Source organism: Onychomys torridus, chromosome 10 (assembly GCF_903995425.1).
Source record: "Onychomys torridus chromosome 10, mOncTor1.1, whole genome shotgun sequence".
Classification (NCBI taxonomy): domain Eukaryota; kingdom Metazoa; phylum Chordata; class Mammalia; order Rodentia; family Cricetidae; genus Onychomys; species Onychomys torridus.
In genome coordinates this window covers 24171371-24198053 of record NC_050452.1, presented here as the reverse complement: position 1 = coordinate 24198053, position 26683 = coordinate 24171371, and the positions used below count along the sequence as shown (strand labels likewise).

Genomic DNA, 26683 nt, shown 5'->3' with positions numbered 1-26683 from the left:
GTTTTTGTTTTTGTTTTTTGTTTTTGTTTGTTTGTAGTCCTGTAGTCTCTGTAGACCATACTAGACTCGAACCTGCCTCTGCCTCCTGAGTGCTGGGATTACAGGTGTGCATCACCACGCCCAGCTAGCAGAAGTGAAATTTTTAAAAAGGAGAAGAAAGGTTTATTACTTCCAGCTGAATCAGCGTGTTGAGTCATTTTAACACTCTAGGCAGATCAAAGTTTCTAGGTCTGAGAGTCAGATTCTCCTTTTCCTAACCTGGTCTAGAAGCAGGTTTGTGAAGTTTCAGGATCGTTCCCCTCTTCCTGCATGTTCAGTCCCACTACCAGATCACAGGGCACCAAGTGGTCAAGGGGGGGGGGGGACACCCAAGGAGCCAGGCCAGCAGGAGAGTGACAGCAGGGGCTTTGATTCAAGAAAAGGTTCCAGACCAGAGGGTGGGTGAGTACCCTGGAACCAAGGGCACCTTTGCCGGGTCTAATCAAGGGGCAAGACTCACAGGGAGTGGGAGGGCTCTCAGGCCTGACTTCTCTGAAGACAAGAAACAGACAAAAGGAAACCCCAAAGCCTCAGCAGCAAGGCACAGTTAAGCAGAAACCCCTAGGCCTAAGATGTAGGTGGAGTGGGGCTCTGAAACCTAGTGAAGTGATGGCTGACCCCAGCTGAAGAGTCAGCAGGGTGAAAGCTCAAGCCCCTCACCGAGTATCTGTCTCACACGGTGGCCATTTTGCTGAGAGAGACCTGAGGATGCACAGCAGGTCCTCTCCACTCATGCCCCGCCATGCAGGTACTGCAGTCTGGGGCTTCCTCTGTCAACCATAACATCGGTTGGGACCAAAGTGCTGAAGTGATGAAGGCATTGTCCCCAGACCCTCCTCAGGCAGAGGCTGTTGTCCTAAGCACAAGGGCAACGAAGGCACAGACAGGCAAAACCTACACACCACTATCATGTGAGCATTCACCCAACTCATCAATTCAACAAACATTTATTAAGCGCCTATGTGTGCCAGGTCCTAGGGACCCAGAGCTGTACGGTGCTTAGGTCCTGCCCTCAAGCAGCTCACAGTCTAGGGGCAGACAGTAAACACACAAGTGACAATGTGCCATGAAGTGTGGAGGAAGGATGACAGAGTGCTGGAGCACACAGGGTGACTGCTGAACACTTCTGGGCAAGGGTCAGGGTCAAGCTCAGTGCCACAGCAGTGCCTTGCACTTTGGCGCCACATCACCAAAACCTTGAAGGCTGGTCCACAAAGGCCCTGCGGACTGAATGGAAGCAAAGGCTCTTTTGCTTCCTGGGAACAACTCGCAGCATCCCTGTCTGCCAGCACCGGGCGGTGACTGAGGGAGCTGTTCCCGGGTTCCAGGGGCCAGTGAAGGGGCAGCTACCCAGGGGGCCAACTTCCCGGAGCCCTCATGGGCTAGGAAGAGAGAACTCACTGCTTGTACCACCCCGCCCTGGGCCTCTATTATGTTTCTGAGCGGGTCTGAGACTGCTTCTTAACACTGTGGAGAGGCCCTTAAGCCCGGCTGTCACTAGTCTTCCTTCTCAGGTGCCATGATGGCTGCTGTCACAGCAGACCACAGCAGGAGGCCCTACCCACAAGACATTCACAGCCTCCGCACCAGCTCGATGAGCTGCTGAATGTTTTTGTTTTGGTTGGACAAGCCATTCCTGATGTTTTCTAGCAGGCATCTCTTCAATTCAAAAATGGCCTCACTGTAGCCCAGGCTCACAGCGGCCATGGGTGGTGCTCCGTGCCACAGGGCTGGGATGTGCCAGACGTGCTGCCTCTCTGCCAGGCCCGCCAGTGTCCGGAAGCTGCTGCCCTGCTTCTCCACGTGGGTAGCAGCCCTGCTCAGGTCGCTGGGCGGATCCAGGAGCTGTCTTCTGTCTCTCGGCTTGGGACTGGGGACAGAGAAGTCATGAAGGTTCTGGTACACAAACTGATAGTTGGGCATGTGCCCCGTCTTTTCTAACCTTAGAAACGCATGAAGAACAGCTGGTGGGATGTCCTTCGTCTCAGCTAAACTGACCACAGTGACATTGCTTAGCCCCATTAGCAGCGTGGCCAAGGAAGCCTCCAGTTCGAACCTGTCTCCAGCAGAGGCCGAGGCCCCACTGATCAAAGCCCCAGAGTCGATGACCAGGATCTGGTCACAGCCCAGGTCCTGGCTGAAGCCCTCAGCCACAGGAAGGAGCTGCATGAAGGACCCCCGGGGACTGCAGCCCCTCCCGGTGGCAAACCGCAGGCCAAACATGGTGTTAAGGAGTGTAGACGTCCCTGTGCCTGGCACCCCCAGAGCAGAGAGGACCACTAATCGAGATCTCCTGTCTAGGCGGACATGCAGCTCCTTGAGAAGCCCGGTGACCCAGCGAATAGGGATGCTCAGGGTGGCCCCATCGACCAGCTCCAGAGGCAGCCCACCCAGAAGCAGTTCCACAGCCAGGCCTGGGAAGTGGGCAAAGCGCCTCTGACCAGCGGGCAGCCTCCCTGCCTCCACTAGGCAGCTCTCCGCCTCATAGAACTGCCCCATCTCCCGCAGAAAGTGCTCCACTCCCAAGGGCTCAGGCCAGAGCGGCTCGTTCAAGTCTGAGGCCCCACCAAGTTTCGGTCTCAGGGTGAGAAGGGTCTCTGCAGGCTGTCTTGGCCGAGGTGAGCCTAGTCGAGCTAGCCCCCACTCCATCCACCGCAGGAAGTACTGCCTCTCACCCAGGGAGGGGCTGCTTATCCCCAGGATGAACTCCTGCACCCCTGAGGTGGGCTCCTGGCCATTCTGCTGGACTCGAAGCTCCAGGACCCGCCGCCTCAGCTCAGCCCGGTGCTTCTCCGGGGGCTCCGAGAGCCACTGGAGCTGGCAGAACTCCCTTTCAACTTGGGCTGCCTTCCTGGCAGGGTCCCCCTGCAGCCTCAGCTCGTCCCTCTTGTAGGCATCCACATCCTGGATCTTCCTGATGATCTTCTCCATCCGGCCCTTGGCCTTCTGACACTCCTCACAGTCCTCGTCAACCCTGAGGCCTAACTTCCGGGCCGCGTGTGCCATGTCCTCCACAGACACCCGCCTGCAGGGAGAGCGTGCCACACCGCATATGATGGCTCGGATCCGCCTCACGAAGCTCTCGCTGTCAGTGCTGCTGACCTTCACGAGGACGTGAGAGTGGTCGATCTTCAGCACAGGGATCAGCCTGTTGAGGAGGCGCAGGTTCGTGTTCCGTTTCCCGCGGTAGGGGCTCAGGATGAAGTAGTACTTTGTGGTTGATTCCTTCATGGAGTACAGCAGTTTGTACTCCTTCTTACTGATGTTGTCAGTCAAGATAAACACAGCGGAGGAGACTTCTGTCAAGAGCTTGAACTGTAGCCACTGGGACCCAATGTCACCTCTCAAGTTCAGAAAGGCCATTGGCTCTGGAAAAACATCCAGGTCCTCCTTACCACTGGGGAAAAACCAGGAGATCTCTACTAACCCATCGGCAATCTCTCGAGGATTGGTGCCTAAATTGAGGTCCCGATGCCAGAAGCAGTCCCACTGCCGGTGGGCTGGGCTGAGGATGGCGTTGAGCAGCTGGGACTTGGAGTTGCTGCTGACATCCATGCGCACGAAGGCAAAGGTGGGCGCCCTGGAGAGGACCACACTGTCTTCTCGACAGCTCCCAAGGCCCCGTGGGGGCTGGAAACACCACGTCCGCACAACACCACGCAGGGCCCAGAGCAGAAAGGTGTGGTAGTGGTTTTCTGAGTCGGGAAGTACGAGCGGGAGGGCGAACTGGCAGAGGGACATCTTCAGCAGGACCTCCTGCTGCAGGAAGGTGTCCGAGGACAGCAAGAGGGCGCACAGGAGGTCCAAGGGGTTCACAGGCGTGTCGGGCATGGGCAGCTCAGAAAAGGAGTAGATGTCATCGGCAGCAATCTCCTCAGCCGGGTCCCAGTAGATCATCTCCTCCTCCATCTGGCTCTCTTTCTCTGCCGGCCAGGCATCTGGAGGCATGTCCAGCACCATGGTGGTGTTCCTGGCTTCAGCATTAAGGGCCTGCAGCTTCCTGAGGAAATGCCAGGGAAGGTCCTTGGGAACCTGAGGAGCCCAGTTCTTCATGCTGTCAAAACTGATCTGCAGGGAGTCCTGGAGGGTGAGCTTCTGTACCTGGTATGTCTCCAGTCCCAACAAGGACAGCATTTCCTGAAGCCTGCTTCTCTCCACTGCAGGAAAAACAAAGATATCAATGTTCAGCCTTTGTTCTCAAGTCAGGATCTAGGTAGAGCTGGAGAAAAGCCTAGCAGGGAAGGATTGGAGAAGACATTCCTCAGAATAGGATGCAGGTCCAGGGGACCAGGATATGCTGGGCTGACTTAAGACCAGGGCACAAGGTAAAACCTTCTATATAAGAAGGTAAAAGCACCTTAACTAAAATGTATCAGACATTAACTATATAGGAAGGAAGATGGACTGGCAAGATGACTCGGTGGTTAAAAGCACATATTGCTCTTCTAGAGCAAAGAAAAAGGCCAGAGTTCATTTCTCAGCACCCTCTTTAGGTAGCTAACCCTCCTTATAACTCCAACTCCAGGGAACTCACAGCCTCTGCAAACACCCACATCCACATCCCCACACAGACACAAACAACCAGACACATAACTAAAACTAATCCACAGCCAGGCATGATGATGCATGCCTTTAATTCCAGTACTAGGGAAGCAGAGACAGATCTCTTACAAATTCAAGGCTAGCCTAGTCAGAGATCCCAGGCCAGCCAGGATCACACAGAAAGACCCAATCTTAAAGAAAAAAAGAAACAGAGATGGGGTGGGGAGGGAGGGAGGGAAGTGAGGAGGAACAGAGAAAGTGAGGAGTTATATTTAGAAGTCAAGAGAGTTCATGTTAATGCAGTCATTTTTAGTTTTTCTAGATAGCTGCAACATCTTACTCTGAGCTCAAACATAAGCAATTAGAACGAGCAGCACATGCTCTCTCGGTGCTGAACTCCACTTCTCCGGCCTCAAACCAGCTACAAGGTTATCTACCCCTCATGCTCGAGCACAGTCAGGAATCTGGGGGGCATGTTGGAACATGCCTGGAACTCCAGCACTCAAAAAGTTGAAACAGGAGGATTGATGCAAATTCAAGATGAGCATGGGATACATAGCAAAAGCCTTCCTCAAATCCTGAAGGAAAAAATGTCACCAAGAAATTCCCATGAGGGTACAACCACTATTTACACTCTGGGTCGCTGGTAAATGATTTTTGGGATTTGTTTTGTTTTGTTTTTATCTATGTTAATAAACTAGAGACTATTTTTAAAGGAAAAGAGCAACCACTGCTTAGCACCCTTTTGCAAATCCAAGACCAAAACTGGACTGGTTTATGTTGTGATTTGAGATTTTTGTGGTGCTGAAGATGGGGGAGCCCTCTGCATGCCAGGCAAATGCTCTACCATTAAGCTGTATCTCCAACTTTATTCATGTATCAAGATTTGTAAACATATATATATATATAATTTTTATTCTTAAGTTTTAAAGTTTTATTTTTGTTTGTTTTGAAACAAGGCTGTTCTATATAGCCTTAGCTCTCCTGGATCTTACTATGTAGCCCTAACTATCCTTAATCCATGGAGACCAGGATGGCTCAAAATGATAGATCTATCTGAGCACTGGATTAAAGGTGTGCACCACCACACCCAGTGAGCTCTTGATATTTTTAAGACAGTCTCACTATGTAGCTCCTACTAACCTCAAAATTGTTAGGCGTGTACCTGTAAACTACACGCCCTGTATAATTACTTGAGTTTTAGTGACTGAAGAATATTCTTAGTTGTCAACTTGACTACATCTGGAATTAACTAAAACCAAAAATGGAGGAGCACACCTGAAGGGATTTTTGCTTAATTTTAAGTGGGAAGATCCACTTCTAATCTAGATCTTCGAGGTGGTAAAACACACCTTTAATCCAGATCTCTTGAGGTGGGGAGACCCACATCCGATCTGGACCATGCCTTCTGCTGGAAGCCTATATAAGGACATGGAAGAAGGAAGTTTTTGCTGTTTACCCTTTCTATACATAATTCTGTAAGTTCTGTCACTCTAGAGATCCCTGACTAATGCAGTAACAACAAAACATCTGCTGTTGACCAACGCCTGGTAGACACTAAATGTTTTAGATATTTAAATGTCACCCTATATAATGCAAACTTTATAAGTTAATGATCATAAAAGTTCTAACTGCATCCAGATCTTGGCCTGGCATCTTACCAATGTTCACATCCAACATAAGTGGTTCACTTCTTATTTATGTGTTTATTTATTTTGCAGTCCTGAAATGGACCCCACATGCTAGGCAGTACTTTACCACTAAGCTATATCCATAACTCTTTTTTCTTCTTCCTTCAAGATGGGGGTGGAGAGGAGGTGAGGGTGTTCCCTAGTCTTGTCTCAAGCCTGTGAACAGATTCAATCTTTCACCTCTACCTTGGGACTACAGGCATGCAACACTGTAAGAATCCAGTAGCATTAGTTTTAGGGCTCAGAATTCTAAACTTATTTGCACACATGAGCTATGGCACATGAATACAGGTGAGAGAAAAACCTGTAGGAATCCTGGGGATCCAACTTGGTAGCTCACATTTTTACCTCGGAGGCATATTGCCAGCTCAGGGCTCCAAGTTCTACAGCAATATGGTAGAAGGACCACTTGAGAAGTTACAGGGAGCCTGTAAATTGTTTTCAAAATCGAACAACCAGCCTGGTATTATTGTTCAGCAGGTAAACCATTTGCCTCTAAACCTGATGATCTGAGTTTGATCCCTGGAAGCCACATGGCAGAGGGAGAAAACAGATCCTCAAATTGTCCTCTGACCTCTACACACCTCCATATGTGCACAGACACATAAATAAAAACCTTAATTTTAAAAAAGATTTATTTTTATTTTATATAGATATATATAGATATATAGGTGTTTTGCCTGTACTATGTGCATGCAGTGCCCACAGAGACCAGAAGAGGGCATCAGATCCTTCTGGAACTGGAATAACAGCGTTACTAGCTATCAGTGAGTTCTTGAAACCAAACCCAGGCCCTCTGTAAGAGCAACAAGTGCTCATAACCACTGAGTCATTTCTCCAGCCCCAAATAAATATAATTATAAAAATAAATAAAAACTACACAGGAGGACTGCTCTGTGGCAGAAATTCTACATTGCTATTCCTCAGGTTTCCTTGTTATGCCCAAATGAAGCCAGGGACACACAACAATCATCGCTGCTTAAGTAGTATGATCATCAAAGCACCTTGGGAAAACCACAAAAAATAACCTCCTTCTACTTATGTACCCATATCTGGCATCCAGCCCTTAGGAGACCATTCAGCAAAACTCTAGGTCCAAGTCTGCCAATATGCCAAAGAAGCTATTGCTAGAGTTTCTAAATCTAGATAGCTAGGCATTAGAATCACTTCAGGAACTTGTTAAAAATAAGGTAATGGGTAAGCCTCCCCTCATAAGGACAGTAACTCACGGTGGCAGTATAGACAAGTTAAAGGAAAAAATGGTTACTCCATGGTAAGTTCCTGAGTGTTTGGTTTTTAGCAACATTACTAATTGTTCATAGACAAGAGGGGTCAGAGTCAAATACCCACATGATCTGATACAGTCAAGTTTAAGAACTAGCCACCTATACGGTACTCTCCTCCGGTAGAATGGAAAGCTGAAAAAGAAAAAGAAAATGTATACCTGTTGGGAAGTCATTGTCCTGAGCCTCGTTTGTACCATCTATGAGAAAAAGCAAAGGACAATAAAGGGAATTTATCTAATAATATGATAATAATGTCAAATAGACTGACAAAAGGTAAATTAAGTGAAACAAACCCAAACCCCTTCTTTTAAACCAAAGTGGCAATTCCTTGAAATGTTAACAATATAAAAATAGAAAACCATCAAGTCCTAGTTATTTTTCACTTTGTACTTATGCCCTCCCCTTCCCCAGCCCAGTTTGTCCCAGTCCCGTAGTTTCTACCTCCATAGTGGAGCCCACAGTCATCTCCTTCCATTTCTCTCCATTCCAAATCTAGAAAGAAAGGCACAAACATTCCACCTCAGCAGCAAGTGAGAGCCTTTCCACAAACAAGTCTGGAGTGGCTTTTGTTGACTGCTGGTTCTACAGGCTGAACACTCAGGATCAAGAGTCTCCAGGTTAGATTTTGGAATAAGCTAAGTTTAAACAAAAACAAAGGCTGGAATATAGCTACAGCTATAACAGTTTTGATTTATCAACCTTATGATCCTTCCCCCCCCCCATAATTAATAGATAAATATTTTTTGTTTTTTGGGGTTTTTGTTTGTTTGCTTGTTTGTTTTGGTTTTTCGAGACAGGGTTTCTCTGTGTAGCTTTGGTGCCTGTCCTGGACTATCTCTGTAGACCAGGCTGGCCTCGAACTCACAGAGATCTACTTGCCTCTGGCACCCAAGTGCTGGGATAAAGCTAACATTCTAAACTATAATTTGTGATGAGTTTTCTGAAGATGAATATAGGGACAAGAGAGACAAAATGGAGGGTGCTTTTAGAAGCAGGATGATTTGAGTGGAAACACAGAAGGACTCAAGAATAAACCATGATGTCCAGTAATTAAAAACATACTTACTCAAAGTGAAAAGAAGATTCTAAAAAAAATTTTTCCCCAAAGAATTCAAAATGCAGTGTGAAGAGAAAAATAGCTAGAGAAGAAAGTAACAGCTAAATATAGGGGTTTGAAAGACAACTCAGAGGTTAAAAGCACTTGATACTCTCACAGAGAGCAGCAAGGTTCAATTCCCAACACCTACAAGGTGCTCATAACTGTCTGTTATCCAACTTCCAGGGGTACAATGCCCTCCTCTGGCCTCTGCGGGCACTGCACACATGTGGTGTACACACATGCAGGCAAAACACTCACCTACATAATTTTGGTTTTGATATTTTTGTTGTTTTTGTTTTTCTGAGAAGGGGTCTCTATGTAGCTCTGGCTGTCCTTGCTATGTAGGCAAAGCTGGCCTTGAACTCACGAAGATCCATTTGCCTCTGCCTCCTGAGTACTGGGATTATAGGTGTGCACCACGATGCAAGGTTTATAGTTTTTTTAAGAGGCTGGTGTGAGGGCTGGAAAAGAGGGCTCAGCGGTTAAGAGCACTGGCCGCTCTTCCCAGCACCCACATGGCAGCTCACAACTGTCTGTAACTCTAAGGTCTGACACCCTCACATAGACATACATGCAGGCAAAACACCAATGCACATAAAATAAAAATAAATTATATTAAAAAAAAAGAGGCTGGCATGATGGCACATGTCTGTAATCCTAGGCTGCCCATCAGGAAGGCACCAAGTTAAAGGACTAACTGGAGGGGGTGTGAATGTGACTCAGTAATAAACCATACATATCAGGTCTTAATGGGCACAAGGACGGTGTATGGCCCAGGCTCTACCATGGAAATCCCATCCTGTAAGAACTGTTCCTGGGGTTGGGGATTTAGCTCAGTGGTAGAGCACTTTCCTAGCAAGCACAAGGCCCTGGGTTCGATCCTCAGCTCTGGAAAGAAAAAAAAAGAACTGTTCCAAGCCCAAGTGGAGCATTAAAGCATTTTCACCAGAACCAAGTGATCTTTCCCTCCCGATTTACTATAGTACCCAACACATACTCTAACTAGTTTCCATCAAGATATAGGACATTTATTACTGAGCGGTAAATAAACATTTACCATGTGACACTGTGAGGCTGTTAGCACTGGCTAGAATAAAGCTCATAGATGGTCCCCCTATCTCATACCATACACAACAAATTAACTTAAAATGGATAAATAATCTAAATGTAAGAATCATTGGGGATGGAGAGATGGCTCAGTGGTTAAGAACACTGGCTGCTGTTCTTCCAGAGGTCCTGAGTTCAATTCCCAGCACCCACATGGCAGCTCACAACTGTCTACATAACTCCAGCTCCAGGGGATTTGACACTCCTACACAAACATCCAATGCTCATAAAGTAAAAATGAATAAATCATATATTTAAAAAAAAAGAATTAAACATCATGAAACTCAAAGCTGGGTGGTAGTGGCACTAGCCTTTAACCCCAGCACTCAGAGGCAGAGGCAGGTGGATGGCTGAGTTCAAGGCCAGCCTGGCCTACAGAGCAAGCGAGTTCCAGGACAGACAGCTACACAGAGAAATTCTGTCTCGATTTACACACACACACACACACACACACACACACACACACACACGATGGGTGGTAAACATAATGGGACAAAATATTTACATAGTATGTATCTGTGTCTCCAGTCTAGTTAGTATTTGCAGAACTTAATAGCTTTATAACAAAAGAAACAATAACGCCAATAAAAAGCGTACAAAGATTGGAACATCTTGAGATGGAATCTTTTATAGAGAAAAAAAGAGAAGCCTTAAGTTTGTTTGAGAGGTCCACAATCCAGCCCAGGAAGAGTGTAGACTCCAGAATCCCAATAGAAAGGAGAAAATTATCAGTCTCAAAACGGGCCCAAGCGGAGTTTACCTGCAATTGCCACGGATGTTTGGCTCTCGGAAGGCTTTACTTCTGGGGCCACTTCTCCCAGATCTGAATGCCTGAAATGTTTTCAGAAGAAAATTATCATTAAAATAGTTTACTGCCACTTTCACCTAATCAAATTGGCTGCATAAAAACATCTTTTGGGAAACTTTTAAAAACTATAAACTTGGGCTGGAGAGATGGCTCAGCGGTTAAGAGCACTAGCTGTTCTTCCAGAGATCATGAGTTGTGGCTCGCAGCCATCTGTAGTGAGATCTGGCGCCCTCTTCTGGCCTGCAAGGATACATGCAGGCAGAACACCGTATACATAATAAATAAATAAATCTTAAAAAAAAAAAAACAAAAAACTATAAACTCGGGCTGTTGAAATGGCTCAGTGGTAAAGAGCACATACTGCTCTTCTACAGTTCCCAACACCCACACATACACATATAAGAATAAAATCTTTTTTTTAAGATTTATTTATTTATTATGCATACCGCATGTATGATCAGAAGAAGGCACCAGGGCCGGGCGGTGGTGGCACACACCTTTAATCCCAGCACTTGGGAGGCAGAGCCAGGCGGATCTCTGTGAGTTTGAGGCCAGCCTGGTCTACAAAGCGAGTTCCAGGAAAGGTGCAAAGCTACACAGAGAAACCTTGTCTTGAAAAACCAAAAAAAAAAAAAAAAGAAAAAGAAAAAGAAAAAGAAAAGAGGGCACCAGACCTTATTACAGATGGTTGTGAGCCACCATGTGGTTGCTGGGAATTGAACTCAGGACCTCTGGAAGAGCAGTCAGTGGTGCTCTTAACCTCTGAGCCATCTCTCCAGCCCCAAGAATAAAATCTTTTAAAAGTGTAAACTCTGGGTCCATCCCAGATCCATGAAATCGGCCCCCTGCAAGCTGGTTGTGGCATTTCTGCTTCTGAAGTACTCTCTAGGACTCCAATGTACAGCCCAATAGAGACACGTTAGCCTGGAAGTAGACCCACGGCTGCTGGCCACTCAGAGAGACATAAAAGCATACATACCCTTTGACCAGTAATTCCACTTCTATCCTAAGGAAAAAATGAAGACGTAGTTACAAATAGGCTGGTGTGAGCTTGTCATGCAATAGCAAGAGCTGCCCACGTTCAGTGGCAGGAACCTCAGTCCTGTTCTGCAATCAGCACACAACACTCTATGGGCTTCTTTTTGTGAGCAGAGAAATTTTAGATGAACTATTATGGAAAGACACTAAAGACATGCAAATGAGTAGGGACTAAGTTACAGAATAATGTAATATAAATATGATTGAATGGTGTACATTTAGAGAGAGATCTAGAAACATGTCCATCAAAAGCTAGGGGACACAAAACAAACACGTCTATAGTGTAGAACTATGTGTGGTAGCACAGACCTGTAATCCCAGCACTCAAGAGCTGAGGCAGGAGGATCTCAATTTCAAGGCCAGCCTGGTGACAGAGCAAGACCCTGTCTCAAACAAACACACAGTGAGACAAGAAGGAGTGGTCTTGTTTGTTTTCCTTGTGTGCATGTGTGTTGCTGAGGTATGAATCCAGGGCCATCCACATGTTAAATGCTCTACCACTAATCTATAACCCCCCCCAACCCAACACTGCAGAAGCTGAGGTAAGAGAATTAGAAGTTCCAGGCCCAAACAAGGCTACAAAGATAGACCCTGTATCCAAAAATAAAATAAAAAGTTTAAATCATTTTAGGTGTATCACAGAAATAACAAACACGAGCCAGAGAGATGGCCCAGCAGGTCAAAGTGCTTGCCACACAAACCTGACACTTGAGTTCCATCCTGACAACCCATGTAAGAAACCAGATGTGTTTCTTCTTCCTCTTTCCACTCTCTTCCCTTCACGCGGTCTCTCTACCTCTCTGTTTCTGTGTTTCTCGGGTTCGTGTTCTCTCTACCCCCCCCCTCTCCCAATAAAGTTCTAGAAAGGTTAAAAAAAAGAAGAAGAAGAAGAAGAAGCCAGACGCAGCGACATTCCTATAGCCCAGAAGTCCTCTGGCAAGAGGTGAGATCTAAGGCAGAGGACTAGGCCAGCCAGTCTATGGTAACAAAACAGCAGAGGAGAGACCCCATCTCAAAAGCAAGATGGAAGAAGAAAGCAGACCTAGAAAAGCTGTCCTCTGATTTCCACATGAGCACTGTGACATGAGAGTGCCTGTACATACATACACACACACACTCGTGCATGGACACCCACATGAGCACACATGCACACATACATGCATACGTGCACACACACATAAACACAAATGCATACATGCATTCACACACACAATTTTTTAAAAACGAGAGTAAGCAGCTGGGCAATGGTGGTACACACCTTTAATCCCAGCACTGGAGAGTGGGGCGGGCAGGAGGCAGCATGGACACGGAAGCAGAGTCAGGTGGATCTGTGAGTTCAAGGCCAGCCTGGTCAACAGAGTGAGTTCCAGGACAGCCAGGGCTCCACAGAGAGACTTAGAAGAAAGAGAGAGAGAGAAAAGAAAGGAAAAGAGGGAACAAGCAAACCTGAGGTGACGATTCTGATTGAAGATGAACACACAAATACTGGGCAGAATTTACAAAACTTGCAAGGGCGCTGGCTTGAACTGTGGCCTCTACATTCATACTCATGTGTGTGCACATGCCTATGTCTCTGTATGTCTGCTTATACACATCTCTGTGTCTGCTGAAAGAGGTGGCAGGCAAAGACGGAGCAGAGCACTGTGGGGTCCTCTAACATCACCCACACAGGAGAACTCGGGACCCCTGGAGATGCTGGCTAACACCCAACTGAGGGGGAGAAAAGGACCCCAGCGTCTAGGTGTAAACAACAGAAACTCTGCCAAGTCTTGGGAACATCTCTGGATTCATGCAGACGCAAGGGACTCCCACTGGCCAAAGCTGGAATAACACAAGCAGGAAAAGAACGAAATATGGTAATTAACAGGACAGAGCTGGATTGATGGCTCAGTGATCAGGAGCACTCACTGCTCTTGCAGAGGACCTGGGTTCTATTCCCAGCACCCACATGGTGGTTCACAACCATCCACAGCTCCAGTTCCAGGGGGCCTCTTCTAACACAAAACAGGCATATGGTGCACATAAGACACATATGCAGGAAAAACACTCAGAGGTATAAATAAATCTAAAAAGGAAACACTAAAGACCAGTTCAGGAGTGGTGCACACGCCTTTAACCTCAGTATGCAGAAGGCAGAGGTAAGCAGATCTTTGTGAGTTCACCTAGGGCTTCACAGTGAGACAGACAAGAGAACCAAAAACAAAACATGGAAAAGAATCAGTCCACACAATCAATAAATAGCTCAAGCACTCTTGCTCACAACTGAATAATAAATATGGAGGAGTTCCGGCATTAACTGTGCCATCAAGCCCAGCGGTGGTGGTACACACCTTTAATACTAGCATTTGGGAGGCAGAGGCAGGTGGATCTCTGATTTCTAAACTGGCCAGGTCTACAAAGTGAGTTCCAGGACAGCCAGAGCTACACAGAGAAATACTGTCTCAAAACCAACCTACCAACCAACAAAACAGAATAGGATCCTTCAACTGCTGAAATCAGAGTGGAGTCAAGTCAAAGTGAATGCTCAACAGGGCTCATGAGGAGTGAGCCGCTCACTCAGTCTTAGAGTGTCCCTAGGAAGGGAAGAAAAGCCACCCGTAATTACAACAGCACCCACGTGACACTTCCTGAGTTGATCCACACTAATCTTAATAATTAAGTCAGGCCTTAGTGTGTATCCACTATGGCCTCCAAAGAAAGGACCTAATACCCTGGCAGTGTTCTGTCAAGAAGGCAAAACCGGGCCATCATAACAAACTGAAAACAAATAACATTATACCAGAAGGTGAGAAAGTATCTCAAATGTCATAAGACAAAGGAAACATTCCAGAAAACCAAACACAACAGCTGATTCTAGATTATATCCTGAAGAAGAAATATTGGGGTGAAATAAAAATGAAATATGAGTCTAATCAACGTTAACTATACTGTGGTTATATAACAGGGAATCTTGTTTCTTAGGAAACAGACACTGAAGGGCTTAAGGGAACGCACCAGGAAGACAGCAACCGATTCTCCCTACAGACTGGATGAACTTGGTCCCTCCAAGCTCAGTATGCCGAAAGTCTAAAACCAATGGGCTGGTATTTGGAGCTGGGGTTTGGAAAGGTGATTAGAAAAGCTCTCAAGAATGGGATTACTGAATTACGAAAGAGGCCCTCGGCGAAAAGGAGAGCCTGGCTGGGATGTAGGCCAAAGGGGGTGCACTGCATGGCATGTGCGAAGCCCTGGTGTGGGAGCGGGACTACATAGTGAGACCCTGTCTCCGAGAAGGAGGAAAGGAGTGGAGTAAGTAGGTCAGCGAGATGCCCAGCAGGCTGAGGTACCTGCTGCCAGGCCTGACAATCTCAGTTCAAGCCCTTCAATCCACACGATGGAAAGAGAGAACAAGTTGTCCCCTGACTTCCCTGTACCTGCATGCACACAGGTGTACACACAGGTACACATGCACTCATGCAGATACACACACAAATACACTAAATAACTAAAACAGAGAAGTGTGTCTGGTTAAACATAGTTCCTCAGAACAGAAGCTGAGCCTGGCTCAGAGGTCCAAAGACACTGCCAGAGGATCTCAGCAGGATGAGCCAGACAACAGGTTTCTACAGCTCAGGACTTTGGTCCAGCTATGTTCCAAGGCTGGACGCTCACCCTAGGCCATGTATTCTGGCCAGTACTCTAGACAGGAATTTGACTTCATCCTTTCTGTTTCACACAGGGAACAGTAAGCAAGCAGCAGTAAGGATGACCTCGTAATTGCGCTCACAGGAAAGCTCTGGGCTCCATTCTCAATGGCAAACCTGTGGATCCATCACTGCTCCTGAAATACCAGGGTTAACTGGAGGGAGAGCCAGGCTCGTAGCTACAGCCTTTTAGTCGACAGCTTCACTAAATACATGATGCCTTCTAATAGTTTAATGGACTGATTGTGTCCCTCAAAACTCTTAAGCTAAAGTCTTCACCAACGTGATTATATTTGGACTTGAGATCTGTAAGTAACTTAAGATCAAAGAAGGCTACAAGGTGAGGCCTTCATGGGATGGGACGGGTGACCTCTAAGAGGGAGGCTGCTCTCCCCTAAGACACAGAGAAAAGGCCCCCACTAGAAACCAATCTCCTGAACCTAACCTGCTATCTCAAGATCTGCATGGAAAGTCAGCAGCTGTGACTGACGCATCCAGTTTCTGGTATTCTTCAGTAGCTCCCGTGGCTCCAAATCCATACTACAAGGTAGAAAGCAGGGCTCAGAGAAGTGTGACAAAGACTGCTCACATCATCCAATATGGCTGCGACCCAAACATGAGCTGCTTCCTTTCTAGTACACTTTGTTATTGACGATTTTGCCAAGTTTTTCAGCTTTTAAGCCCACAGTAAGCATGTACATGTACCATCTGCCTACAGTGAGCACATGTACCCATCTGCCCACAGTGAGTACGTGTACCCATCAGCCTACAGAGAGCACGTGTACCCATCAGCCCACAGTGAGCACGTGTACCCATCAGCCCACAGTGAGTACATGTACCCATCAGCCTACAGTGAGCATGTGTACCCATCAGCCTACAGTGAGTACATGTACCCATCAGCCTACAGTGAGCATGTGTACCCATCAGCCCACAGTGAGCACGTGTACCCATCAGCCCACAGTGAACACATGTACCCATCAGCCCACAGTGAACACATGTACCCATCAGCCCACAGTAGGTACAAACGAACAAAGGAGCCTGACTTAGTAAGCACAGCTACCCACTCATCAACTGTAGACGTCAGGGTTACTAACTGCCTTCAATAATAAAGCACACCTCTACTCTTGAAGTTCCCTTCCTCTTATGTCCTTATTTCCAGAAAGTGGCAAGGTTCCTCTCCTCCTTGGGTGCTTACTGGGGACCCTCACCCTAAACCAAAACAATATCCCAAGACATTTGCTCTGCCTCCAAAGCCTTACTTTAGGAGACATAAATGTTTAAAAAGCCTCTGGATGTGTGTTGTGGATTGAACTGTGTGTGACCCTACTTGGAAACAGGATCCTTGCTCGCCTAATTAGCTAAATGAAAATAAGGTCACAGTCAGGTAACGTGGTTCATGTCTGTAATCTAAGCTCTTAGGAAGCTGAGGCAGGAGGTTTATGGCTGGTTTGATGACAGCCTGAACTATCTAGTGAGTTCAAGTCCAACCTAAGCTGTAGAGTAAGATCTTGACTCAAAAATAAATAAATAAACAAACAAACAAATAAATAAAAACAACAAAAGGTGAGTAAGTCATGATGGGGTAAAGTGGCCCTTAATACAATGGGCAGTGTCCTTGTAAAGAGAGGGAGACTTGGACACACATGAAGGACAGCATATGTCAACAGGGTGGAGACCACAATGACACATGTGCAATCCAAAAAGCCAAGGACTGTCAGCAGCCATCAGAACTTTGGGGTTTTAAGGCCTCCAGAACGGTGAGAGAATAAACATGTTGTCAGGTACCTCTCTGTAGTTGGTGTATAGCAGTTTCCTCCCAGATTAAAACCTTCCATCTTGGAGGGAAACTTCTTAAGGCATGGTTGGAAAGGGAAAGGGAAAGGAGAATATTCTGAACCAGGTGGAACACCCTATCCTTCAGAGAAGCTCCTTTAAGACAAAAGTAAACAACTCAAAATAGATTCAGGAAGTCCCTGAAACTGAGATGATTCATTGGTCCCCTCCCTCCCAAGAATAAACAGTAAAGATGGCTGGGAGCCACTTTCTGAGGAGCCATGCTGCACACAAGACTCTGAGACAAGCCCAGCAGCCTGGAAGAAGCAGGGAGCAAACCAAGCTTCCTAGAAGAGGCTCAGCCTGCAAAGGACACTCTTATCTGCTGAGCCTCCCACAGCTGTGCAGTGTACTCCAGGTTCCCAGCTTTTGTGAGCTGTCGCTCATGCTGGGGTGGGCTTTGGTGATGCAGCTGTCTTTGAGTCATTTCTGCTCCTGTAAGTAACCCCAATAAAACTGACTGGTTCATCAAATTAGACTTCCATGGTATCAATACTAGGTCTGTCATGGGCTCCATTATATGGGGTGAGCAGATATGTGTGTTGCATCTCTCTAGGAAAAGTCTATCACACAACAGTAGTGCCTTGTGACACCAGCCACACAGAAGTAGCATAGTGTGTGTGTGTGGCTCAACAGCTGTCGCCCCTTCACCACAGTCTTTATAGATTTCTTTCTGCGCCTGATTCTCTTCTGCTTCATATGAAAACAATGGTCATGCTGTCCAGAGCCCGCCCTAATCCTGTATAAGCCTCAGTTTTAACTAATCACATCTGTAAGGATCCAGTTTCCAAAGTCACATTCCCAGGGGCTCCGACTTCAACATACCTCATTGGGAGGACATTACTCAGCATAGGACAGCACCCACACTAGGTCTGGGGTGAAGTCATTTGTTGTGTCTATTTCCTCCAAATTGAGACATTCCCTCCTGGAGGGAAGGGGTGCTTACAAGGCTCAGGAAGCCCAGAAGTGCCTGCCACACAAGTATTGATGTGAAAACGAGGCACAGCAGTGCACATCTGCATTAGGAGAACACAGATAGGCAGATCCCTGAGGCTCACTGGCTAACCAGCCTAGCTGAATCATTGAACCCCAGGTTCAGTTAGAGATCCTGACTTAATAAAATACAGTGAAAAGTGATCAAGACTAGAGAGATGGCTCAAAGGTTAAAGGCATATAGTGCTCTTCCAGAAGACCTGAGTTAGGTTCCCAGTGCCACATGGGGAGGCTCACCTTTAACTTCAGAACCAGGGGACCCTGGTTTTCTAGCCTCTTCAGGCACTGCACTTGTGCACAAACCCACACTCTGCCAGCCATATATACACAATTAAAAATTAATTGATTAAAGAAACACCCAGTATGGACCTCTAGTCTCCACATGTGTATACAACACACAAACACGTATACCACATACGTGTGTGTGTGTGTGTGTGTGTGTGTGTGTGTGTGTGTGTGTAAGTAAGAATCAGGGGCAACTGAGATGGCTCAGCCGGTAAAAGTACTTGCTGTCAATCATGATAACCTGAGTTGATCCCTGGTACTCACACAGTGGAAAGAGAGAGGCAACTTCCAAAAGTTGACCTCTGACCTGTACATGTGTCCTGTGGCATGCCCCCCACTACCACCACACACACACTCATGCCTACATACATACTGTTGGGAAATAATATTTTAAGGTGTTACTTTTCTTTATGCTGCATTTGTTGAACTCTGTGAAGCTGTGTTACTGTGCCTGTCTAGAACACCTCATGGTCTAATAAAGAGCTGAATGGCCAATAGTGAGGGAGGAGAGAGGATAGGCAGGGCTGGCAGGCAGAGAGAAGAAATAGAAGGAGAAACCTGGGAGGAGCAAAGGAAGAAGGAACAAGAGGAAGGAGGAGGACATCAGGGGCCAGAACCCAGCAAGCCATGGAATAAGAAACAAAGGTATACAGGAATAGAGAAAGATAAAAGCCCAGAGGCAAACGATAGACAGAATAATTTAAAGTTTAAGGAAAGCTGGCTAGAAATAAGCCAAGCTAAGGCCAGGCATTTATAATTAAGAATAAGCCTTCATGTGTGATTTATTGAGGAACTGAGGGGTGGGCCCCCCAAAAGAGCAAAAATAAACAACACATACAAAACCAATAAAAATACAAAGTAAATAAGAATAAAAGCAGTCACTAGGAGATGGCCGAGTGGAGCTCCTGCAAACTGCAGGAGGCTGCAGCAATGCAGCTTTATGAGTCACCACCCATGCTGCTGTGGGCCTTTCAGTGGAACAGCTGCTTTTGAATCACCCATGCTCCTCTAAGTAAACGCTTACCCATGTTCCTGTAATTAACCCAATAAACTTGAGTGAACCGCTTCTTTGGTCTGTCCATCAGGCACATGCCTGCAACTCCAGCCTTGGAGGGAAATGGGGGCTGAGATAGGTAGATCCCTGAAGTTCACTGGCCAGCCAGCCTAGCTGAATGGATGAACTTCAGGTTCAGTGAGAGATGTTGTCTCAACACATAAAGGTACAAAGCAACTGAAGAAAGGCACTCAGTATCAACTGTGGGCCTCCACAGAACATGGGCACACAGGCACACATGTCACACATACACACACACACACACACACACACACACACACACACACACACAAATCCATTTGGATCAGATTTTACCTTGAAGCTTTGGTAGACTTGATTTCCCTGTCTGTGGGAAGGGAACCGTAACAGCACCCACTGCATAAGTTTGCTATGAAGACTAAACAGCAAGACTCAGAACAGGGCCTGACAGTACACTTGCTGGAAGTGGGCCGGATCTAAATTTAAGAGCACTCTCTGACCTGGAAAGTCCCTGACTCAGAGATTCTGTTTTGTTTCTAGGCACAGAGAGGTCAACAGCAGGGCTGAGGATGAAGAACCACCCCACAGAGCCAGAACACTCCAGCTACACTACCCCTACTGGATCTCCGGGTACACTCATATGGGTGTCCTGCTCCTGGGGCCTGGGTGCTGACGGCTCACCCAGTCGTGCCCCTTATGCAGAGGCCATGGCAGTAGTTGTACAACGGAAGTGTTCCTGTGAGATTTTCCTCAAAGCGTGACAAGTGTTCTCTTTTCTCCAAGTGTGGCAAGGTAGTCTCTCTCCTTTCTCCAACACCCAGCATCTGGCCCACTCATCCAGACCAGACCTCAGTAGGAAAGACAAGCTCTTCCACCCCACAGATGCGTGTTGAGGAACCTCAGGAAACGCAAGAGATTAAAAAAAGCCTCAGGTACTTTTTAATGTCCAGGAAATGGTAGTGCAACTGCTCTTAACTGCTCCGAGGATTCCAAGCAGTGGGGATGTCCTGGGGAGAGTGAGCAATGTAGACACAAGGTCTCCAGTTGAGAGTCTGAAGATCAAGTGAGTAAGATCGGAGCCTGAGAAGATGGTGAGGAGAAAGGACGAGAGAGAGGAAGACGGAAGGAACAAGAAAGGCAGTGGGGGAGCGGAGAGACGGCTCAGTGATGAACAGTGACCATGTGGCAGCTTGCAACCTTTAACGGCAGTTTCAGGGGATCTAGCACCCTCATCTGACCTCCCTATGGTGCAATGCAGACAAACGTTCATACACATAAAATAAATAAATAGATCTTTTTTAAAGACAGGCAGAGAGAGGGCTGGGGATTTAGCTCAGTGGTAGAGTGCTTGCCTAGCAAGCACAAGGCCCTGGGATCAGTCCTCAGCTAAAAAAAAAAGACAGGCAGAGAGAAAAGACTGAGGAGGGAAGGAAGGAGAGGGGAAAGAGGAGGAAGCCCTGCTCAGGTCCCTTCCTGCTCAGGCACCAGCCTTGGATTCCTAGCCACTGCTGATCCCCTCCACGCCAAGCACCACACTCCTGCCTTCACTAAGGTTCCTCACCACAGCCCCACTCAGCCAGGCCGCCCGCCTCCTCCAGTCTAACCTGGCACCCAACATCTACATTGTCTCTTTCCTCAGCCTGAACATCTTCCTCTCTCAGTGTGTGTGATGACCTCAGCCCAAACCAAAAGTTGACAAGTATGACTTCACTTTGGTAAAAATCAAGTGTTATGGAATGTGAGTTCTTAGAACCCAATGTTGCCAATCAGACCAAATCAATTGGGACTGAATATTACTGAGGAAATACAAGGGGCCAGGGAGGAAGCTCCCTACTTCTTAGGGAGGCTATTACGTGTGTGGAAGTCTAAGGAACTCTTAAAATCAACAGCAAAGGGCAAAATAGTGCCATTTATAGGGTACTTTGGTGGTAGCTATTTTGAAATGGCCAAGATCTCCAACCAGGAAAGTCAACTCTTTTGGGGGGGGTGAGGGGTGGGGTGATATAAAGTCTCACTGTGAAGCCCTGGGTGGCCTAGAACTCACTCTGTAGACCAAGCTGGCCTCAAACTCTCAGAGACCCACCTGCTTCAGCATCCAGAGTACTGGGACTAAGGTTGCTGTGTCACCACAGTTCAGCAGAAAGGACAGTTCTTTGCTCTGCTCTTGAACCACCTAGGGATACAGTCAGGCAGCATGACCTCAGCCAAAAGTAACCACCTTAACTGAGCATTATAGCCACACCACAGACTAGCACACAACTGTTGTAGATTTTAGACATCTGTTTCTTCTGTCCTAGAACGAATTCCAAGACATATTGTTAGCCAGGCGTGGTGGTTCACGCCTTTAATCCGAGCAGAGGCAGAGGAGAATCTCTGAGATCGAGACCAGCCTGATCGAGAGAGTGAGTTCCAGGACAGCCAGAGGTACAACAGAGAAACCCTGTCTGGAAAAACAAAGACATATTGGTGGCCAAACAGAATGAATGAGCATGGAACAATATGGCAATATGAACACTATTACGCTCTTATGTCCAGACAGATTAAAAGGCAGGCCTGGGTGGCATAAGCTTGTAATCCCAGCCACACCAGCGCTGATACAGGAGGATTACAAGTTCAAGGCCTGCCTAAGCTATAGAGTTCAAGGCTAGTCTGAACATGTAGTGAGACCCTGTCCCGAAATAAAAAGTAAAAAGAGACATAAGTAAGATGTAGTTCAGACAGAGGGCTTACTTAGTTTCCATGTGTTCAGTTCCCCAGAACCCCTCTCAAAAACAAACAACAAACAACAAACAACAAACAACTGAGGAATGAAAAAAAAGGAAAGTAGGTGCAGTGCTTCCCCCAACTCAGATGAGGTACAGGGAGACATCTAATTTCTTTTTTTTTCTTTTTCTTTTTTTGAGCTGAGGGTCGAACCCAGGGCCTTGTGCTTGCTAGGCAAGCGCTCTACCACTGAGCTAAATCCCCAGCCCCTGAGACATCTAATTTCATTGGCAAGGCTGTGAGTGTAGAAGACCACATAAACTACCACACAGGTGCACACACTCTGTAGTTTTACTTTCTAGAGTTTTAGTTACTTGTGGCCAACTGTATGCTAGAGATACTAACTGAAAAAATAAAGAAATAAGAATTGCTAAGTTTCAAAGTTCATACTGTTCTGAAGAGCATGAGGTCTTCTGCTTCCAGTCCAGTCACACCCAGGACATGAATCATCCCTTTTGCTAGCATATCTTGATATATGTCACCAACCTGTTAGTCACTTAAAAATCTTCCTGATTACTAGGTCAACTGTCACAGTATCACAGCTTGTGTCCAAATGACTCTTACTTTACTTACTAATGGCTCCAAGTGCAAACTGTTACTACAGTATATTGTTAGGAATGTTCTATTTTTATCACTAGTTATTAATTTACAAATTAAGTTTTATCATAGGGATGTTTGTGTATAAGAAAAAACATCTACAAAAATTTGCTAGGAGGGGCTTGGGGGTTTAGCTCAGTCCTCAGCTCCGGCAAAAAAAAAAAAAAAAAAAAAAAAAAAAAATTTGCTAGGAGCTAGGGGGATGGCTCAGGGGTTCAGAGCATTTATTGTTTTTGCAGAAGACCGGGGTTCAAGTCCCAGCACCCACACAGTAACTTACACCATCCATAACTCCAGTTCCAGGGACTCTGAAGCTCTCTTCTGACTTCAGTAGGCATTAGGCATGCAAGGGGTACATATACATGTATGCAGGCAAAACATTCATACACAAATCTAGAAAGAAAAGTTTTTAAAGGTTTGCTGGATTAGCTGAGTGTGATAGTGCATGTCTGTAATCCTAGTACTTGGGAGCTAGAGACTAGAGAATCAGGACATCAAGGGCATCCTAAGGCACACAGTGACTTTGAGGCCAGCCCAGTCTGCATAAGACCCTGTCTCAAACAATTTGATATTAGCCACAGTTTCAGAGATTTTCTGGGATTCTTGGAAGAAATCTTCTCAAGATAATGGGAAAACTGACACTAGAATTTTATAATTTAACTATTTTTATTTGATGTGTATTGGTGTTTTGCCTGCATGTATGTCTTTGAGGGTGTCAGTTACAGGCAGTTGTGAGCTGCCATGTAGGTGCAAGGAATTAAACCCGGGTCCTCTGGAAGAGCAGCCAGTGCTCCTAACCACTGAGCCATCTCTCCAGCCCTACATTAGTATTTTAAGAGAGACAATCTTACAAAAAGTTGAAAGGATGCTTGTGTGCAAACTTGGCACCCTGAGTTCAACTCCAGAACTCATGCAAAGGTGGAAGGAAAGGATGGCTCTAAGTTCTCCTTTGACTCCTATAAAAACTGTGGCACAGGGTCGGGCATTTAGCTCCGTGGTAGAGCGCTTGCCTGGCAAGCACAAGGCCCTGGGTTCGATCCTCAGCTAAAAAACAAACAAACAAAAAACTGTGGCATAGATACCCCACACCCAAATAGAAAATAGTAATAAAAGGAAATTATGAAGAACCCAGGAATTCCAGATGATGGCTGTAACACTGTGAAGAGTGAGGATGGCTTTGAAAACAAGACAAGTAGAGAACAGAGTGAAGGTCAGTAGTCCCAGCATTCCAGAGATGGGGCTAGAGGATCATAAATTCAAGGCCTGCCTGAGCTACACAGTCATACCTTGTTGGAACCCCACAATAGCTAGATTTTGATCCCAGGAAAAAACAGATCATCCCACCGGGCAGTGGTAGTGCACGCCTTTAATCCCAGCACTCGGAGGCAGAGCCAGGCAGATCTCTGTGAGTTCAAGGCCAGCCTGGGCTACAGAGTGAGTTCCAGGAAAGGAGCAAAGCTACACAGAGAAACAAAACAACAACAACAACAACAAAAAAAAAAAACAACCAAACAAACAAAAAAAAACAGACCACCCCAATACTGCACACAATTTCAGGGAATACAGAGACTCCTAGAAACTTACATGTGAATTGTGAATCAACAGTTCAACTCACAGAAACAGACATGACAATGCAGAATATATGTGTTGAGGTTATCAGAGATAGACTACAAAGCCTGAGGACACCCCAGCTATCAACGAGAAGGCACCCCTGACAAGACAGGAAGATCCAGGTAGGTCAGAAACCCACACGGGGTGAAGACAAGAGATGGAAAGAGAGAGACTGGCAGAGATCCAACCACCTCTCCTTTGGGCAGTGGACAAACTTAAGCACTGTTAAAATCACTATTAACATTCCAAAGCTCGTTTTTATTTTAAGACAGGTTCCCATGTATTCTACGCTGACCTAACAGAGGGTGGCCTTGAACTTTTGCCTCCTGCCTCTACTTCCAGGGTGCTAGAATTACAGGCATGAGCCACCAGGCCCAGTTTATGCATTGCTGAGGAATGAACCCAGGACTTTGTACATGCCAGGGAAGCTTTCTACCAACCAAACTGTATGTAATCCTAATCAAAAGCACTTTAAGTTCATGTGAGCATTTTCAAGGAAATAAAGACACTGGGAGATGGGGCAATGTGACTCTTTAAGTAGTAGTTGTTAGCCTCTTCCTTAAGCAGGCTACTCAGGCTCACTTAGTGGTCAGAGACACTCTCCAGTACAGCCTCCCCGATTTGGGACATTAAGCTCAAAAAAGGTTTCTCTTGAGTATTTTTCTTTTCTTACCCACTTTCAATAGTCTGGGCTGAGCTGGTAACAGGAATAAATACCAGTGACGGCAAAGGAATGGTTCCATGGACAGTGACACCTCAACAGTCAGCAGGAGACTAGGGGAGCAGGGCAGCTGCCCACAGATGAAGAAGCAGGCAGACAGGAGAGCAGACAGAGCAAGAGGGGCGGCTGAGGTAAAGACGGAAAGGGAACCGAAGACGGAACAAGGATGAAAAGAAAGGAAGTCAGGAGAAAACAGCAGGCCCTGGTGGCCAGCAGAGTTCCAGGGGGGCTGTCCTCAGGGCAATGACAGCAGAACCTCGGCCTAAGTGGCCGTAAGCACAAGAAACCCCAATTTCTGAAGCCTACACACTGTAACCTTGTGTAATAAGGGTCCCAACACTTCAAGCTTGCCCAGGGCTCCACCATGAGAAGGTACTCCCTGCTGCTGCTCCTACTCACAACTGCTACCATTTGCTGTGACCAAACCGAAATTAAAGTTGCTGGACTAGCCCTTGAGGAGTCTAGTCACCGTCTATGCCCTCTAGTCAAGCAGAGCAAAGGGCCCTAGCCAGCTAACTAGTAATAGGAGGGAGGCCTGTCCAGAAGTGGGTAAGACGGTAGCAGACGGGCCAGCTCTATGTGGCGTCTGCTGTCCCTCTCCCTCTACACTGCTGTTACGGAATTCTCCCAGAGCTGGGATGACACCGACAGTGGTAGAGGCAGAGCCCTGGTCCCCACCTTCTCTTCTGGTCTTGATTCCACTTAGTTCAGGACACAGTGGGTTATAGGTCATTTCTCAAACACATCTTTTCTTTTAACACCACATCTAGCACATCTGTAAGGTCCTCAAAACAGGTTCGGAGTTGTTTTCTTTCCTTGCCACTTAGCCAAGAACAACAGATTTAGAGACACCACCACCGCCACCCCACCAACCCCCACGCCACCAACCCTGTGACTGGCTCCTTCCATCTCTGCCATGTACTGCTCTGCATCTGCTCTCTACAACATCTTATGCAGTAAGATGGTTTAATGGTAACATTTGCAGGCAGGTACATCTCTGTGAGCTTGAGGCCTCAGCCATGGCTACATTAGCCAGACCTTAGCTTTAAAAAAAATAATAAAGGCAGCTAGCTGGGTGACAGGTCAGGAGCCCCAGGAGGCATTCTCTCACCTACCAGAGAAGCCTATTGAAGAGGATAAACGGGTGTAAAATCTAGTGATATGAACTACAGTCAGTAAGTGTATGCATATCAAAGTAAGTAAGCACAGTTTTTAAGTCTGTTAGAAATGTTGTGACCTCAGTTTTGTTAATAGACACCCCTTAGGAATGACACTCACAACTAGAACCACAAACATTAAACACCCACTATACAGACCATGGTTCAGGCATGACTGATCCACGGAATTATTGCCCCAACCTCCTCTGACTCACGTCTACAGAGCAGTGTGCTTAGACACGAAAGCTACTATGATTTCTTACAAGCCTTATGGAAGCCCCCAAAAGGCTCCAACACTTTCATACAGCTTCCTTCCAAGAGGCCCTGTCTTACACTTTCCTAACAGGCAGGATAAGAATGCAGGGGGACCTTGAACCTCTGGGTCCATCAGCCTGGC

At 46.6% G+C, this 26683-nt stretch overlaps 1 protein-coding gene across 6 annotated transcripts in view; it reads right to left on the bottom strand.

Annotated features, from left to right (window-relative positions):
• Positions 1-970: 970 nt before the first annotated feature.
• Positions 971-26683, bottom strand: part of LOC118592182 (up-regulator of cell proliferation) — a 51398-nt gene continuing 25685 nt past the window's right edge. For 3 of the 6 annotated variants that reach the window (XM_036200984.1, XM_036200983.1, XM_036200980.1), the window contains exons 2-6: positions 11552-11578; positions 10525-10595; positions 8000-8050; positions 7717-7755; positions 971-4196 (exon numbers count right to left, since the gene is read on the bottom strand). In XM_036200984.1, the coding sequence (XP_036056877.1) occupies positions 1612-4196; positions 7717-7755; positions 8000-8033 (2658 nt within the window). In that variant the 5' untranslated portion in view covers positions 8034-8050; positions 10525-10595; positions 11552-11578 and the 3' untranslated portion in view covers positions 971-1611. The remainder of the gene's footprint in view (positions 4197-7716; positions 7756-7999; positions 8051-10524; positions 10596-11551; positions 11579-26683) is intronic. The other 3 variants (XM_036200985.1, XM_036200981.1, XM_036200982.1) reach the window with 3 other exon arrangements.